We start from the raw sequence: 16110 nt of genomic DNA on the forward strand, positions 1-16110 counted from the left end.
CGTCTATTCTAGTAAGATTGGGATGCTCCATATATTATACATAATAATGCTCCCTTTCAGCCTTGGCATAAATAGTCTTATTATTATAGCCAAATATATGCACACATTTAGTTTAAGTATGTCATAAAATGTTTTAACTGTAATCTCCACAGATATCCAGTCCCTGTTATTCTACAAAATTGAAAGTTGTTCTTAGAGACGTTAAAACCTAAGTTATGAAAAAAAGATCGAAGTGTTCCATATGCCATATAAAACATGAAAAATTATGTCAACAGAAACATATGAGCCTATACTTTCAGAAAATAAAGACATCTAATATGCCATATGGAGTATAAAATATTTTGTCATTTGAAACATACAAACCTTTTTCGTCCGAAATTCGCGTAAAGCTACACAAGCTAGCCATCCCTAATTTTAAACTGAAAGACTAATCGGAAGGCAAGTAGCGAACAGTATCCACGATTAATTCGTCGGCTACTGTAAACAAGTAGTGGGATTTGACTGTCGCTCTTACAACACACTGGCAGCACCAAAATGCGGAGAGCGTTTATGACGCAACGGAAGTGAAATACGGGCCCTTGAATTCATTGTCTAACACGCTAACCACTTGCTACGTCCGACCCATACAGATCTAAACTGTCAGAAAATTGGGATGCTACACAGGAAAGTGTGTCACCAGAAACATATGAACCTAAACTGTTACAACACATGGAAGGTTTTCTCATCAGAAACAAACAAACCTAAACTGTGAGAAATTCGGGATGTTACATAGAAAGTTGTCACCAGACACATATCAACCTAAACTGTTACAACATTGATATATTGTGTGAAAGGTCTTCTCATCAGAAACAAACAAACCTAAATAGTTAGAAATTCGTGATGTTACATAGAAAGTTGTCACCAGACACATATCAACCTAAACTGTTACAACATTGATATATTGTGTGGAAGGTCTCCTCATCAGAAACAAACAAACCTCAATAGTTAGAAATTCGGGATGTTACATAGAAAGTTGTCACCAGACACATGTCAACCTAAACTGTTACAACATTGATATATTGTGTGGAAGGTTTACTCATCAAAAACACACAAACCTGAACTGCTAGAAAATCATCTCGATTATACGCTTTACACAAAAACCCAAGGATCTGTTTAATTCTTGGCTTATTTTATATTTCACATTTTTCAGTTTGACCAAAATAATTTACACAAACACCAAAATAACATTTCACTTTCGTTTCGATAACTTTCACATGTTAAAATCGTGGAATGGAAATGGTAAATTAGCGAATCCTGATATTGCGTGTGACATATATTTATATACAATCACACATACATACATTAACAACAATGACTTACATGTTCGATTTCAAATTTTAAGCAATTTTAAAGAAGAGAAAAATTCAGAAAAGTAAAGAAGGCAAATGAAACAATTTATTATAAAATGTTACTTTAGGAAACTGTTTCGATTGAGAAACCAAAAGATGAAAAGACACAATAAGAATTAGATGGAATAAGGCAGAAAACTTAATGCAAATTCTAGTATACTTGTAATCTAAAATATATTATAATGAAAATTATAGCATAGAATAGAAATAAACACACATATATAGAAAATAGAAGTTTAAAAAGTGAAGTAGAGTCAAACAGAGAAATAGAAGGAATCGAAGAAAAAGGAAAGATTATAAAACAAGGAGAGAAAGAAGTTATTTTTAGAGAATATATCACGAAAATCAAAAATCCCTGGATTGAAGTTAATGCCTTTCAGGATTGTGGCGTTCAGGAGATTCCTATCCAGAAAGCTTTTTCCCCTTTTAGATTCAGAATAGGTATCTATACCTGTTCGTGTAATGTTTTCGAAGGAATGAATATCCATTGCAGGGATTCCTTTATGTTGATAGAATATTTGTAAATGTAAATTTTTCTTGCATGATTTGTCCGACAAAGAACTTCAGAAGGTTTTTTATTTAATCGCGTTTATGCTATGCAAATAATGACTCTTTATATAAGATTAATCAACTTTTGATAATCAGCTCTTCGTTTTAAAATAGATAAGAGTTTTGATTCATAAGAAAAAGAAAAGAAAACTGAAACCTATTCAATCTAACAACTAAATAATCTTTCTTGAATGCTTTTGTCCTGTATTTACGACAGTCTCTCGTGGACACCGTGTAAAAAATATATTCAAGGCCCATTGAAAATATTTCAAACATTTTTCACTATCACCTACAGTTAGATTTTTGACTTGATTTTAAAGCTACTTTAATTCCAAAGAAAGACAATTTACTCTCATTGCAGATCAAATTCTAGAATAATGTGTTCAAAGCGGTATTGAAACTTTCCTTATATGTACTTAATAAGATTACAGGTTTGGAAACTCTTGCTATTATAAGAACTACTTCCACCACTAACATGTTTCATATGTTTAAATATATATTTTCTAAAGAACAAATACGTTTCTGATACGATCACATGACTAAGGCAAACTATTTTGTTTCTCATTCTTTACCGTAGACCTTGACAACTTCAGGGAAATTTTCTCTTTCAGAATTTTTACAAAAGAACTTTAGATATGTTTCGTATTCAATCACGCTTATGCTATACCTCCGATGACTGTTGCTGTATAAGATCTATTTGATTCTTTTATGTTTCACGCACCGTATTTTACCGTATTTCGAATTTCAACATTGCAAGCCATTATGCTTGAATTGAACTTCTGTCTTGAAACCGAAGCATTTTTGTGCGTAAAAAATAGTATTTACGATTGAAACTATTTAAGATATAAAACTAGATGGAAACATGCATCCTTTTATGTTTCCCTCATGAGAAATGTAGCTTCATTGTATTATTATAATGAAAATAAAATTTTAAAATCTGACAAGAAATTATTACTCCACACTATCGTGCTTTTGAAAATATATTTGTTTCTCTAACAATTGGGTAACCCTTTTTTAATGTTTTTTGTTTATACTTACGATAATATAACGTGGATTCCTTACCATGAAAATATATTTTCAAAGACACTTGACTTGATTTCAAAACTATTTTTTTTCTGAAGACAATTTACTCTAATTTGCAATCCTTTTTTTTTCAACACTTGAACTTTGAAAAGTGATTAAAAGCAACAATAGATTGTGTATGAATCTCAGTTTACTTCAGATGTTTAATTACTAGATAATACTTACGAATTTGTTAGAGATGAAACTTTAGCTAACGAATAACTTTTGAGCCATAGTTCTTGTGATAATAAATCAAAATGCTTTATTCTTAGCTATTCATAATATTATCAGATATTTGGTTAACTCTCTAAATAACTATTATAATTTCAATCAATCTTCAAAAATCTTTCTAAAAATCTTCAATAAAAAGTCAAATTGATAATAATCAATCATAATTATGAGTAACAGGCAAACCACACGAAGTCACTACGACTTAAGTCATTAGTTTAGTATCCTCGCTCTTAATGATATTTTCGATCTTTAAAAAAGTAAAAATAATACTCTTCTGAACGATACATCGGCCTCGTGGATATCGTCCAGATAGTAGCTAAAACAGTATATTGTATTCTATTTGTTTCTTTTATTTATATTTTAACTCAATCGTGAATGAAGATTAAAATGTAAACATTAATATGAAATAACCAAGAATTATAATGTGCACTTCATGGTTTAAGAATACACTATCATCTACTTCGCCCATTGCTTGTAACAAGAACAGTAACTTATAATGAACTAAAAATATAACAAAACTGTCTGGTATTAAAGCAAACACTAAACAGCTGTTCATATGGACAATTATTCAGTGTCTGCTGTTTGGTTGTAAGGAGCGAATGCTTACGGTTTATTAATACCTTAATAAATAGTCAATGGCTATCTTAGTTGAATAAGACCTGTTGTTCTGAGAAAAGAAAAGTAGAAAATAGTTGTAATTTCAGATACAGATATCGAAATCAACCGGTGTCTCAACTACTCCTGTTATTTCTGTCATACTGAGCAAGTAAACACTCTTAAATGATCTATATTGGTTTCTATAGAATGAATGTAACAACAGTTTTGTATGAGTAATTGATACATGTATCCATCTTTTTGTTGTATCTGCTCTGCCTTGACAGCTAATCAAATATACCATAAAAGGTAGCACCCTTATAAATCCAATTTTTCCCCAGGCAATTAGAGCATTTTACCATATTAATATTTTTGAAATGATCTCCTCAAATTCATAGTACGCTATAAGTGATTCTTTCAATTTTATTCAGTTTTAGGCACTTTAAACGTTCTTATTAAAGTTCTAAATATGTTGAGAAAGTGTTCCTATATCAAACTTCGAAACATCTGGCTTTTAAATATCACCTTCTCTAGATGTAATTGAACATAAATTCTGTATTAGCTTATTGAGTGTAATTTATTACTAATGATGGACAAAGAACTGTTCGAAATACATTTTCTGTCTTAACTGAGAAAAATGAGATAAATCTTGATCAGAAAAGGATCATTTAAGTTACCATTCAGTCTCTAAATTACCGAAGAAATGATCCGCTTTCAAAGCCTTCAGAGTTTAGGGTATCCTGTTTAGTAGCTTAGAGACGTTTGTGATATTTATGTCTCAAACTTTCCCAAGGAGGAGCAGCAGGAGGCGAATCTTGTGTTGCATTAGTTGTGGTAGGACGTTCATTATAGCCACATTTTCCAATATCATTCTGGCAAAAAAACAACAACAACAAAAAACGCATATTCTATTAATTTGGGATATTTTATAGATGCTTCCAAACATATCAGAAATACTTAACTTCAAGAAAAACTTATAAAAATTGTAACAAAGAATAATCTCTACTGACATTCTTACACAAATAAGAAAAAAAAACTACATATATGTATATATATTCTGCAGGCTTAGTTAAATGTTTTGAATTTATTATGTTTTCTTATGTTTCTTTTGACAACTTAAATGCCTTAAGGATTAGAGTAAATTATAATGCATCATTGATTTATTCTTCATGTAGTTGGTTTTAAAGGAACATAATTTGTTTTTGTTTCAAATGAAATGAAAATTATCCTTTTAAATACATTATTTGAAATTAGATTTATAATTTTCACTTTTTATTATATGTTAACTTTTATAGATTGGACTTATTAAGTAATATCAACCAATTTTTCATAATGCATCATACATTATTTTTATAAGTTAAACTTTTCAAAGTTAATAAGAACATTTTTTACAAGAGGATAACAATTTATGAACTAGACATTCAATTATATGAAAGAATAGTCACAATTACCTTCTTTATTGTGTTATGTTCATTATAAGTAAATCAGTTAAGGGATTAGAGTCATAACCAGCTGTTGTACTACTCTATTTACTCTACGCTGCTATATACTACGAACTAACAATTTCATCTCTTCCCCCAAAAAATTAAAAAATATGCTTTCACTGAAAGTTTTCTTGTGTGTGACAAAATTAACTGAATGTGTAATCAACAATTAACCTTCTCGATAATAACAAAAAACTACATCTTAACCGCAGAAAAAAGAAATATTTGTTCTACAATGGGTGCATTCAAATATCCGATATGAAAGTGGTGTACTAAGCAGGTTGTACATTGATATTGTAATACTTCAATGGTGTTAAATTATCAAAACCAGAATTTTTTTCTTTGATAAACGAACTGAAAAACGGTAGGTTTAAGCCATCCTTCTACGATATGATTCTGATGTTGTTTTATTTTATATTTTTTTAGCATGTAATATAATAAATACAATTTCTTTGCAGTTACAGTTGGTTAAGTGTTCTCATATGAATCTGTTAACTTATCCATGCAGCTAATCATCTAGTTTTGATAATATTATTAGGTTTAGAAGACATATTAATTAAAACAGTCCCCCTGTGGTACAGCGGTAAGTTTACGGACTTAAAACTCTAAAATTCGGGGCTCGATTCATCGCGGTAGACACTGCAGATTGTCTAATGTGTATTTGCTCTAGAGCTATCACTCAACCAACCAATTAATTAAAACAATAAACTACATACGTTGTTCCCGATTCAATTAAATATTACTTCGAAAAAAGTCACGCTATTACATATAGGAACATGTTTTATCCGAATTCGCTAAATATTTTATTATACTGTTAGTTCTCTGAGCTGCGAATTCCTCTTTTTGATCGAATATATCATAGAAAGTCTCACACTGAGCACGCATTTCACTTTCTCTCGTATTAAATCTGTCGAGCTTAGACTGCACTGCTGCCATCTGATGGATGTAATCCTTCTATGCTCACCAGTTTCATTAGAATTTTAAGATAAACACAAGTGATATTGAACAAAAACCGTTTATCACATCTTATAAACAATTAAATCTCGTCCAAAACATATGTGGTTATTTCTCTTCTCAGTAAAAGTATTATAAATATAGGTCTAGAAATAAAAAGTGATTCCACCTTTTCGTATAATGATGTAATTTGTTAACAGGTATCTTTTTAAGAATGTTTTTACATTTTAAATATCAATTATTATTCTACTGATATAGGTAAGAAATTATACTATAAAAGCAAGATTATTTTAGTATACTGGCATGGCTGTGTTTATGTGAACAATGTTATATGATGACTATTATGGATCGATTGATGCTGAAGATGTTTTGGAGGATCTAAAATTTATATCCTAGAAACGGACTTGTGAACTCAAACTATGAAATATAATATGTTTTCTTTTTTGGCTCGTAGCGTCTTTAAGGTGTGAAATTGTAAGTGTAAAAATTTGTTTTAAAATTATCATTTATCTTATTAGATGCTAAACAAACTCATTCATCCATTATACGTGGCTTTCCTAGATCACAAAAATTTACTCTGTCAGTTTCTAACTGTTTCAGTTCCGTATTTATATGCAAGTCTGTGTTTATATGAATGTTATATGTATATCCAATATAAATCGTTATATGAAGCTGTTCATGGCTACCGTTTGTTTTTGGAATGAATATTTTATCTCCAGAAATTAATCTAGAAATTCCTTAAAACGGTCCTCCTGTGGATCGACGCTAAGTTTACGTACTTACAAAATTAAATTTTGGGATTGGACTCCCCACAGCGGACAAGCGTATATAGTCCGTTGTGTCACTTTGCGCTAAAACAAAAAACAAACAAAGCCTTAATAACGTTTATCAGTTGACTAATCTGATATACTTTTCTGTGAGAAAACCATGAATTGTGTTCTTGTTTAAAATAGATTAATTCATTAACGGAAATATGTTCCCCTTCTTGCAAAACAATCGGACTATAATGTGTTGAAGACCGTAATAACTTGGGTACTTTTACATCAGGCAAGACTCTAGGATAATATTTCTTTTATTTATTAAGTAATATAGACAAAAAACAGAGTCCAACATCAATAGGGAGAACGTGGCAAGTCACTTGACGTGCTTCACTAGAACCTTAAAAAATTAATTAGTTGTTTGAGAGACTATATATTTATATATATATATATCCTAGTAAGCTCATCCAGTTGGACTAAAAGTAGTTCGTCTCACTGTCATACCACGAACGGTAAAGTTGCTGAGAATTAAGTATCCAGAAACGAACCTGATTCTCCTCTCTTTATGTACTCCTACGTTCTAATCATACAGTGTTTGATCAGTGATAAGATGTCTCGGATATGAAAATAAAATGAATTATCGAAAGGCTTATTTTTAAAACATTAATTAAAATTCCAAATAGTAAAAAATAGAGAAATAAATTTTGTCTTATACATATATAAGAAAATTAATCAGTTTATCACTCACAAGTTAAAGGCACAATCCTACTAAAAAAAGTACAGATGTACCTGAAGGCCTTAATTCTATCAACGACCTTGTAAGTGCATCAGAAGTATGGTTAGAAACAACGTTATTTTGTAATTACAATACATACATTTTGCGTTTTTCTCTTTCTTTGTAATGTCAAATGTTTGTTACGTTTTAATTAAAAAGTATCACTTTTTTTCCGTGATCAAAGCATCATATTATTTTACACCTGCCATTTTGAACGATATTTTCATAATTTACATTTTCACGGAGGTTATTTTATCATAAATAATCTTTGAAATGTTAAGATTTTACTAAATATAATTAGCTACGTATTTTACAAGCAGGTTATTACAATTGTTTGCTTTGTTACTAAAGCTAAAAGCTACACAATGGGCTATCTGTGCCCACCACGGGTATCGTAACCAGGTTTTTATCGTTTTAATTTTTCAAATGTACCACTGAGCGACTGTGGGGGGTGGAAACTGGACATTGTGAAATTGTAAAGCTGTTTAAACCATGCTTCAACTAATTATGTGTTACACATGTACTACTCACAAATGTTATTTCGTACAAGATTTGCCTTTCATTCATCGTGAAAGTTTACGGTAAATTTAATATTTATTATTATGCCAAATTTTAAAGTGGTAAAATTAAAATTATAGAAATATGGGTATATATATATATATTACCTGTAGCATTACACTTTAACTCATGTATTCAGTGTGTATTTTGTTAACTATACATGATCTATGAGAAATCTAAGCAGTCATCATTGGACTTGTGGTTGTGCCATGATCAATAGAAAATAACCCACTTTTTAGAAAATTAAAGTCGTGAGACGGCTTGACTTGGTAATGAAAAAACTTTGTTATGAATGTACGACGTTTCACAAGATTTTGTTATCCTCAGGTACAAGTAGTTTACAGATATACAATAAGTAAATACATACAGTATAGAATAAAGACATCACATGACCGGATATTGCTTCACAGTCTAGTATAAGTATCTAGGTACTCCGCGTTGTTGATGTTCTTTGTTTAAGATTACAGTGTTTTGAATGGATAGTCTGTGGTTTATTGGAGGTTTTTATTATGTTCAGTGGATCTAGTTTCCAATTTTCTACCTGTTTCTCCGATGTAGAAATTCTGGATAGTTATTGCATGCTATTTTATAAATGACGTTGGAATTGTGTGATTCTACGTAATTTTTATTTAATAGTGATTTTAGTATAGTTCGATGTTTGGTGGCGAATTTGACGTCAGCAGGAATTTTATGTTTGATGGCAATTTTTCTCCAAGTGTTGATTATTTTTGAACTGATGTCAGGGATAAAGGTTAAACTGCGATGTAATGTTGTGATGTGGTTTGGTGTATTAGTGTCAATTCTGTTTGTGAGTTCATTTGAGGTTTTTGTTCTGGTGGTTGTTTTGATATGTTTCGACAATGGAAATTTGTTCGTGTAAATGAAGAAATGCTTTATTGAGTTGATTTTTTCATCTATGTACTCAGTTGAGTAAAGTCTTGAAGCTGTGTGTATAAGATTTTTTAGCATATAACTTTTTTGTTTGGATTCGTGGGCGGAATTCCAGGGGATGTAGACGCTTGTGTGAGTTATTTTTGGGTGAATTTTGGTTTTGAACTGTGTATCAGATCTGATAATGTCGAGGTTAAAAAAAGACAACTGTTTCTTATTTTCGTGTTCAATGGTGAATTTAATGTTAGGGTGAATGGAGTTTATGTGTTCAAAAAAGTGTGTATGTGTTCTATAGAAGTGAAACCGGCGAAAGTTTCGTCGACATATCTGTATTAGTATAGGGGAGGATAAAGTGCGGATTGTATGGGTTGTGTTTCAATCTGGATCATAAATATGTTGGTGAGGACAGGTGAAACAGGGTTTCCCATGCCTAAACCATCTGTTTGAAGAAAGTTTTTGTTGTCGAAAATGAAGTTGGTTTTTGTTGTTGTGAATTATCAAGTGGAAACGAAATGTGTGTTGAGGATATGAAATAAAGGATTGGGGTCATTACTGTAAAAGTGTGTTGGGGATATGAAATAAAGGATTGGGGTCATTGCTGTAAAAGTGTGTTGGGGATATGAAATAAAGGATTAGGGTCATTACTGTAAAGTGTGTTGGGGATATGAAATAAAGGATTGGGGTCATTACTGTAAAGTGTGTTGGGGATATGAAATAAAGTATTGGGGTCATTACTGTAAAAGTGTGTTGGGGATATGAAATAAAGGATTGGGATCATTATTGTAGAGATCAAGTGCACCATTATAGGCTTCGTTGACGGGAATTTCAGTGAAAACTGATACAACATTAAAGCTGGCCATTAAGGCTTTGGGGTTTAGTTGGTTTAATGTGTTTCTGAAGTTAAAGACATCTTTAAAAAAGAACCTGCAGAAGTCATGTAAGGTGTGAGGGCCCAGGCTATGTATTTACCAAGATTATAGTTAAAGGGATCATAATTGGATAGTATTTAAAAGAAATGGCCCATCCAAAGATAAAATCCTACTTATATATATAGAGAGAGTATGTAATGAATAATTGATTGGTAACGAGTAAAGCATGCGTTGTCTTTAAAAGCTTCAAGTAATTATTCTATAATTTATATCTAAGATGTATACTTTACATGAAAATATGTATAAATCTAATTTAGTTCAATGGTATTTACATTTATATTTCTTACAGGATGTATAGATTTATCAAATAGAAGAAATTAATATATTTATATAGCTATTTTAGTTCAATTCTCCAGTGAGTTGTCCAGAAGCAATGGTGTAATACTTTTTTTTTGTTTACTTTGAACAACGAAATAAACAAGGCTTTCCGAAACTAAATGAAGCATTTATTTTTCCTTAACTATTGGGTTCCATGGAAAAGGACGTGATACATTGTTACTGAATACATAATAAAATAAAGCTTAGATAATCCAATATTGTTTTACTGGTGGCACTGATTTAATATTGTTGCGATTAATCTAATGTTGAACAATTTGCTTGTTTGTTCGTCTTAGCAGCACCATATATAAACGCAATGAACTGAACGGCCATGTCAGAAACTGTGTTACTTGGGCGTAGCCATCCCTAGTTTTGAACTGCAAACCAGAAGCAATACTCGTCGATTGAGACGGTTGTTATTAATCGGCACCGTTGTTGACTGTAACTCTTTTAACACATCCACCGCTGAAAGCACGAAGCGTACCTAGTAACACCCGGTCTCGAACCCTAGATTTTTCACGGATCGCCGGTCCCATACACTAAACACTAGGGCACGTCGGGACTTATTTTGAATATAAACTGTATATATGAAAGTATAAAAAAAGCAACTGTAAGACTAAATGTATTAAATTTTATATTGAAAATCAAACTATGTTCCCCTTGAGATACAATATATATATATATTCTATCTTAGAAAATAAAGATTATTGAGATATTTCAAAAATATGACTTCATACTTTTATATAAGCTTCAAAACAAAAAAATACGTACTTAGTGTCTTTTTTAAACCACATATTACTGCTGTTCGCATTGGTTTAAATGTGATTTATACAAACTAAAGTTTCATCACAACTTCAATCATAAATAAATATCTCTAACCACAATGAATCAGGTGTTTGAGACTTTTCATTACGTCTGAGTTTAAATAATGAGAACCTCTGCACTATTTTTCATTTGTTTTTTTAAGCTTAAGTTGTAAAAACATTCATTAAATTACATTTGAGTTGTATTTAATCAAGTGACTATTGCGTGTGTACACATAACAAATCTCGGATTAAGAATAAACACATGTGATGTAACACACCGCACTAGAAAAAGTTCCTAAGAATAGTAATTAATAATTATAAAAATGTCTAGTCAACCCAGTCCCTTGGATCAGAGCATATACGCAATACAATGCTTGGAGACGACTTGAATGGGTAATGAAGAAAAACTTTAATATAAGTTTAACATAACAGTAAATGTACAACGTTTCAACAAGGTTTTGTCATCATCAGGTACCTGTTTGCAAAATTGTTTGAATTTCGATGCAGTGGGTGCGTCCAGTACAGTAGAGTGCTGGTTCGTAAAATAGCCGCGGAGATTTTTTCCGCTGGATACCACCGTTCCTTGTCATTTTACTGAGTGCAAGAAAAACCTTTACCAAAGTGAGATCTTTTTTCCATTCATGCAACTATCTTCGAAACATTTCTTTTAATTAGTCGTAGGAGGAAGTCTTGTTGTTTTTTTTTTCTCGTGAAATTCCTTCACGAAAAGAAATATTTTTATGCTTAATAAGTCTTTTTATCATATTGACTGTTCACCACATACGAAGACTGACGGATCGATGTAAGTATCGATATTAAATTTTAGAAATTGTAAAAAAGTAATACTTTTCCTGTAATGTACTTTTGAAAAGAAGCATTTTGATATATACAATTTTTTCAGGAGATACAAAGCTTGACACACAGATAGACATTTGGCTACTATATATATATGTGTGTGTTTTTGCATTAATATATCAATTTATGTAATCAGTTACTTTCTCTTGTAGCAAAAAAAATAGCTAAATGAGTTAAATGTTTTGATAACAAGTGTAAAGATTAAGGTACGAAATAGTTAATATTTACATAATTCTATTACCTGCATCTTTTGCAATTTTTTCGACCTATCTTTAATACTAATTCCTGTTTCGTGTCGCGCTTTCTTATGCACATTCGTAAGTTCTTGAAGTTTCTAATTAGCCCATTTTATGTTGTGTTACACTGTATTTCCGCATGAGGTATTAAAATATACATTTGATAATATACAATTCAGATTACAGTATTAGACATAATTATAGAAATACACAAGTGATACACACACAGGTGTAATGAACAATAAGTAATCTGAAGTGCATGGTCCTGCATGCTTCACGGTAGATATTTTACATTGATCGTGATAATTTTCCCCTCTCTGCTGTCGAACAATATCGTTGATTGTTGCCAAACAATTTGAATTAATCTATAAATAGCACTCTCCTCCAGCCCTACTCATCCCATTGTTTGAAGTATTATCCCCATTTCAGATACCTGGCTCGGTTATCTCTGCTAAACATGACTTATGAGAAGCGACACATCCTCTGTTCTGGTGGTGACATTTACACCTGTGCATACAAATAAGTTAATTGGCGCATATATGTACTGGATTCTCGTATGTCACGTAAAGAACATGCCTTGAGTTATTCAACATCGCTTTTGAAGAGCTAAATATTCTATCTCGAGAGCTTCCATTATCAACAGTTCTAGTGTCACATAACCTCTCGGAGTTTCTATTCAGATCCTATCGAAACATAAAATTTCGCCTCAGTCTGTTGCATGGAGTAACATTCGCCGCCAAAACTTTGATTTCTACACATTTGTCACGTGTAATTTCTGTCTTAGGATCCGTGAGTACATTCACCACACCATGTACGGAACTAGCATAACTTCCTGTACTCTATGTGCATTACAGTGGTATAGCACTTTCTGATTGATTAGATGCTGCCAGTCCAATGTAAACTGTTAATATTTGAACGTACTTTGATAATGTAAACATTAAACATTTGACCGTACTCTGATAATATAAACTGCCAATATTTGAACGGACTCTGATAATGTAAACTGCCAATATTTGAACGTACTTTGATAATGTAAACAGTCAACATTTGACCGTACTCTGATAATGTAAACTGGCAATATTTGAACGTATTCTGATAATATAAACACTCAACAATTGACCGTACCCTGATGCATTGTATTTTTCTACAACGAAAGGAAAGAAAATCCCCAATCCATTTATATCCATTTCATTCATTGTTTCCATAATTATTTCTAATACTACACACACACATACACACAACAACAACAACAACACACACACACATATATATATATATATATATAATAAACAACATATATGCTAACTTTAACATCTAAAGGAAAGAGTCGTAAAAATAATAATTTTAACCTTGGATGATATTTTAAACCGCTTGTACTGATAATAAGACCAAGAACAAAGTCCGCCGCCTAGAAGTACGATAAATAAAGATAAATGCAACTACAATGCTAGGAAGGATAAAATTTAACTTAGTGGAATAAGCAACTGAAGAAACTACCAATACAGTGACAGGGATACAACTTCTATTAGTTTTAACCTCTATTTGAGAGTCTCATATGTGAAAAATTAAACATTAAGAGCAGATAAGATTGTAAAGTCCACAACTTTCCCCACCTAAACCTACATTCACCGCCCGAAATCTGCTATTGATGTTAATTGTTTATAATGAAGCAGAATTATAAAAATCAAAATTAGCTTATAAAAAGTTACTAAAATTAAACCACCGTGGATTATAAACCAAAACAATTATCCTAAACGTTGTATTCCAGCTCCTATAATAATTGCATATTTATGTAAATAGAATAATAAAACCTTGGATGCCTAGATTACAAATTACTACTATCAGAAGGAAAAATTAATTTTTTCCTTGAAATCCCTAAAAAGTAGAAGGAAAAACTAAAACTTATTTTACATCAGTTTTCTTTAATAAGTACTCTATATATTGGGCATGTGGTTTGTCATAAAACTTATATGCTTCTGTGTCGGATGTCATTCTTGCTTTCAAAACTATATAAAAAAACTATTAAACCTACAGCTTTCGAAAGGCGGATCCGTTTTCTCGAGGTTTACTTGTTGAAACTACTAGGTTTTATGATTTTTTTAAAGTGGTTTACTAACTTTTCTATGTTTGTGTTTTTTCTACTGTTTCCAACCCTGCTTAGTTCTTGACGTTGTGTTCGAAGGATAATGTGTTTCTTGGAAAGACACGATGGAGATAAACTTAAATAAGCCTAAATTATGCGAGGCTGTAAACCCAGACTGTTTGTAACTTCTCTTAGTTCAAAGTTATTTCAATGTGCTTTCATCGTGTGGTTCCAAAAAGTACCTCTGGATTATGAAACGTCACAAAACAATCTGGGTTTAGATCTCTTCAAGTCACTTCTTTTATAAGTTTGTTTTTTAAGTTAATAGAACAATGGTTAATCTTCAACAGAAAATACTTTACATTACTATTGAGACCTATTGTTGTATATGGTTGGTTTGATAAGGATAATTTATTTGTTTAGGTGTTTTAAGACAACTTCTATAGATGAAAGATTCGATATCCTAATTCTAGACAGAGTAATCCCATTTCAGAAAGTATTGATTGTGACATATCCACATAAAGCTTTAAATGGATACCAAGATCTATAATCCATTAATGTGAAGAGTATTTTAAGGCTGTAACCTATAATAAAGAGTCTACCTTTCATTTTGCCAAAATTGTTGTTTTTTTCTAGTTTTTCCTCATATTATTGTAGCAAAATGTGCCTGAAAGAAATTATAGATTGTACTTTTTATTTATTTATTTCTATTTTCTTTTAGTGTTACTTAAGAATCTTGTCTTGTTTTGAAAATTACAATGACTTTTAAGTTTGAAAATTGTTAACTTTTAGTTGTTGCTCAATGAAAGAGAAAACGGTAGACATTTTCTAATTGTAATGGTTTCTTGCACCTGAGTTAATGTGTTGTTGTTTCGGGGATATGTCTGGAAAACAAAATACTTCAATTATGATTAAAATGTTCCGAGAAAGTTTTCTGACGTTTTACTAGATATACTTGTGTGTGTGTTAAATATACGCCTTTAAATTGTAAGGTAATGAGGTACTGACTGTAACGTGGACGAATATTTTAAACTTAAAGGTATTGTACACAACGTATCAGCTAATGGTAGACGTTGTATAAAAGACATATTTTAAACTTAAAGGTATTGTACACAACGTATCAGCTAATGGTAGACGTTGCAAGATAGAGATTATAATGAAAAATGACTGAATGTAAAGTAGAACATAAATTCAACGTCTACCATTAGCTGATACGTTGTGTACAATACCTTTAAGTTTAAAATATGTCTTTTATAACTCCTAAGTATTCAATTTGTTTTATAATTAAGGTGTTATTGATGTGATTTGCCATTTTCAACTATTCTTCGTGATTTTAAAACATTTTCGTGATATGTGTACTTGATGAATCATATAAAATGTACTCTTCTTTACAGCATCCATACTGTACACAGCAGTTGTCCGAGGCAAAGTGGCTCTTCCATGTGACATCTCCTCCCCCTCCACCGATGACTCCGCGGCTCTCATCCTGTGGTACAAGGATGACTCAGCTCAACCTATTTATACACTGGATGCTCGGAAGGGTAATGTGGACCAAGCCCACCAGTCCTCTGGTCATCAGCTGGAAAACCGTGCTTATTTTAACATGATCAACAGGCCAGCGTTTCTGCAACTGGATCCA

At 31.5% G+C, this 16110-nt stretch overlaps 1 protein-coding gene across 1 annotated transcript in view; it reads left to right on the top strand.

Moving 5' to 3' along the window:
- LOC106462127 (neural cell adhesion molecule 1-like) overlaps positions 1–16110 on the top strand; it is a 122767-nt gene that overhangs the window by 78268 nt on the left and 28389 nt on the right. Inside the window, exon 2 of the mRNA XM_022389485.1 lies at positions 15866–16110. Within this exon, the coding sequence (XP_022245193.1) occupies positions 15866–16110 (245 nt within the window). The remainder of the gene's footprint in view (positions 1–15865) is intronic.

This window comes from Limulus polyphemus, unplaced genomic scaffold (genome assembly GCF_000517525.1).
Source record: "Limulus polyphemus unplaced genomic scaffold, Limulus_polyphemus-2.1.2 Scaffold43, whole genome shotgun sequence".
NCBI classification, from domain to species: domain Eukaryota; kingdom Metazoa; phylum Arthropoda; class Merostomata; order Xiphosura; family Limulidae; genus Limulus; species Limulus polyphemus.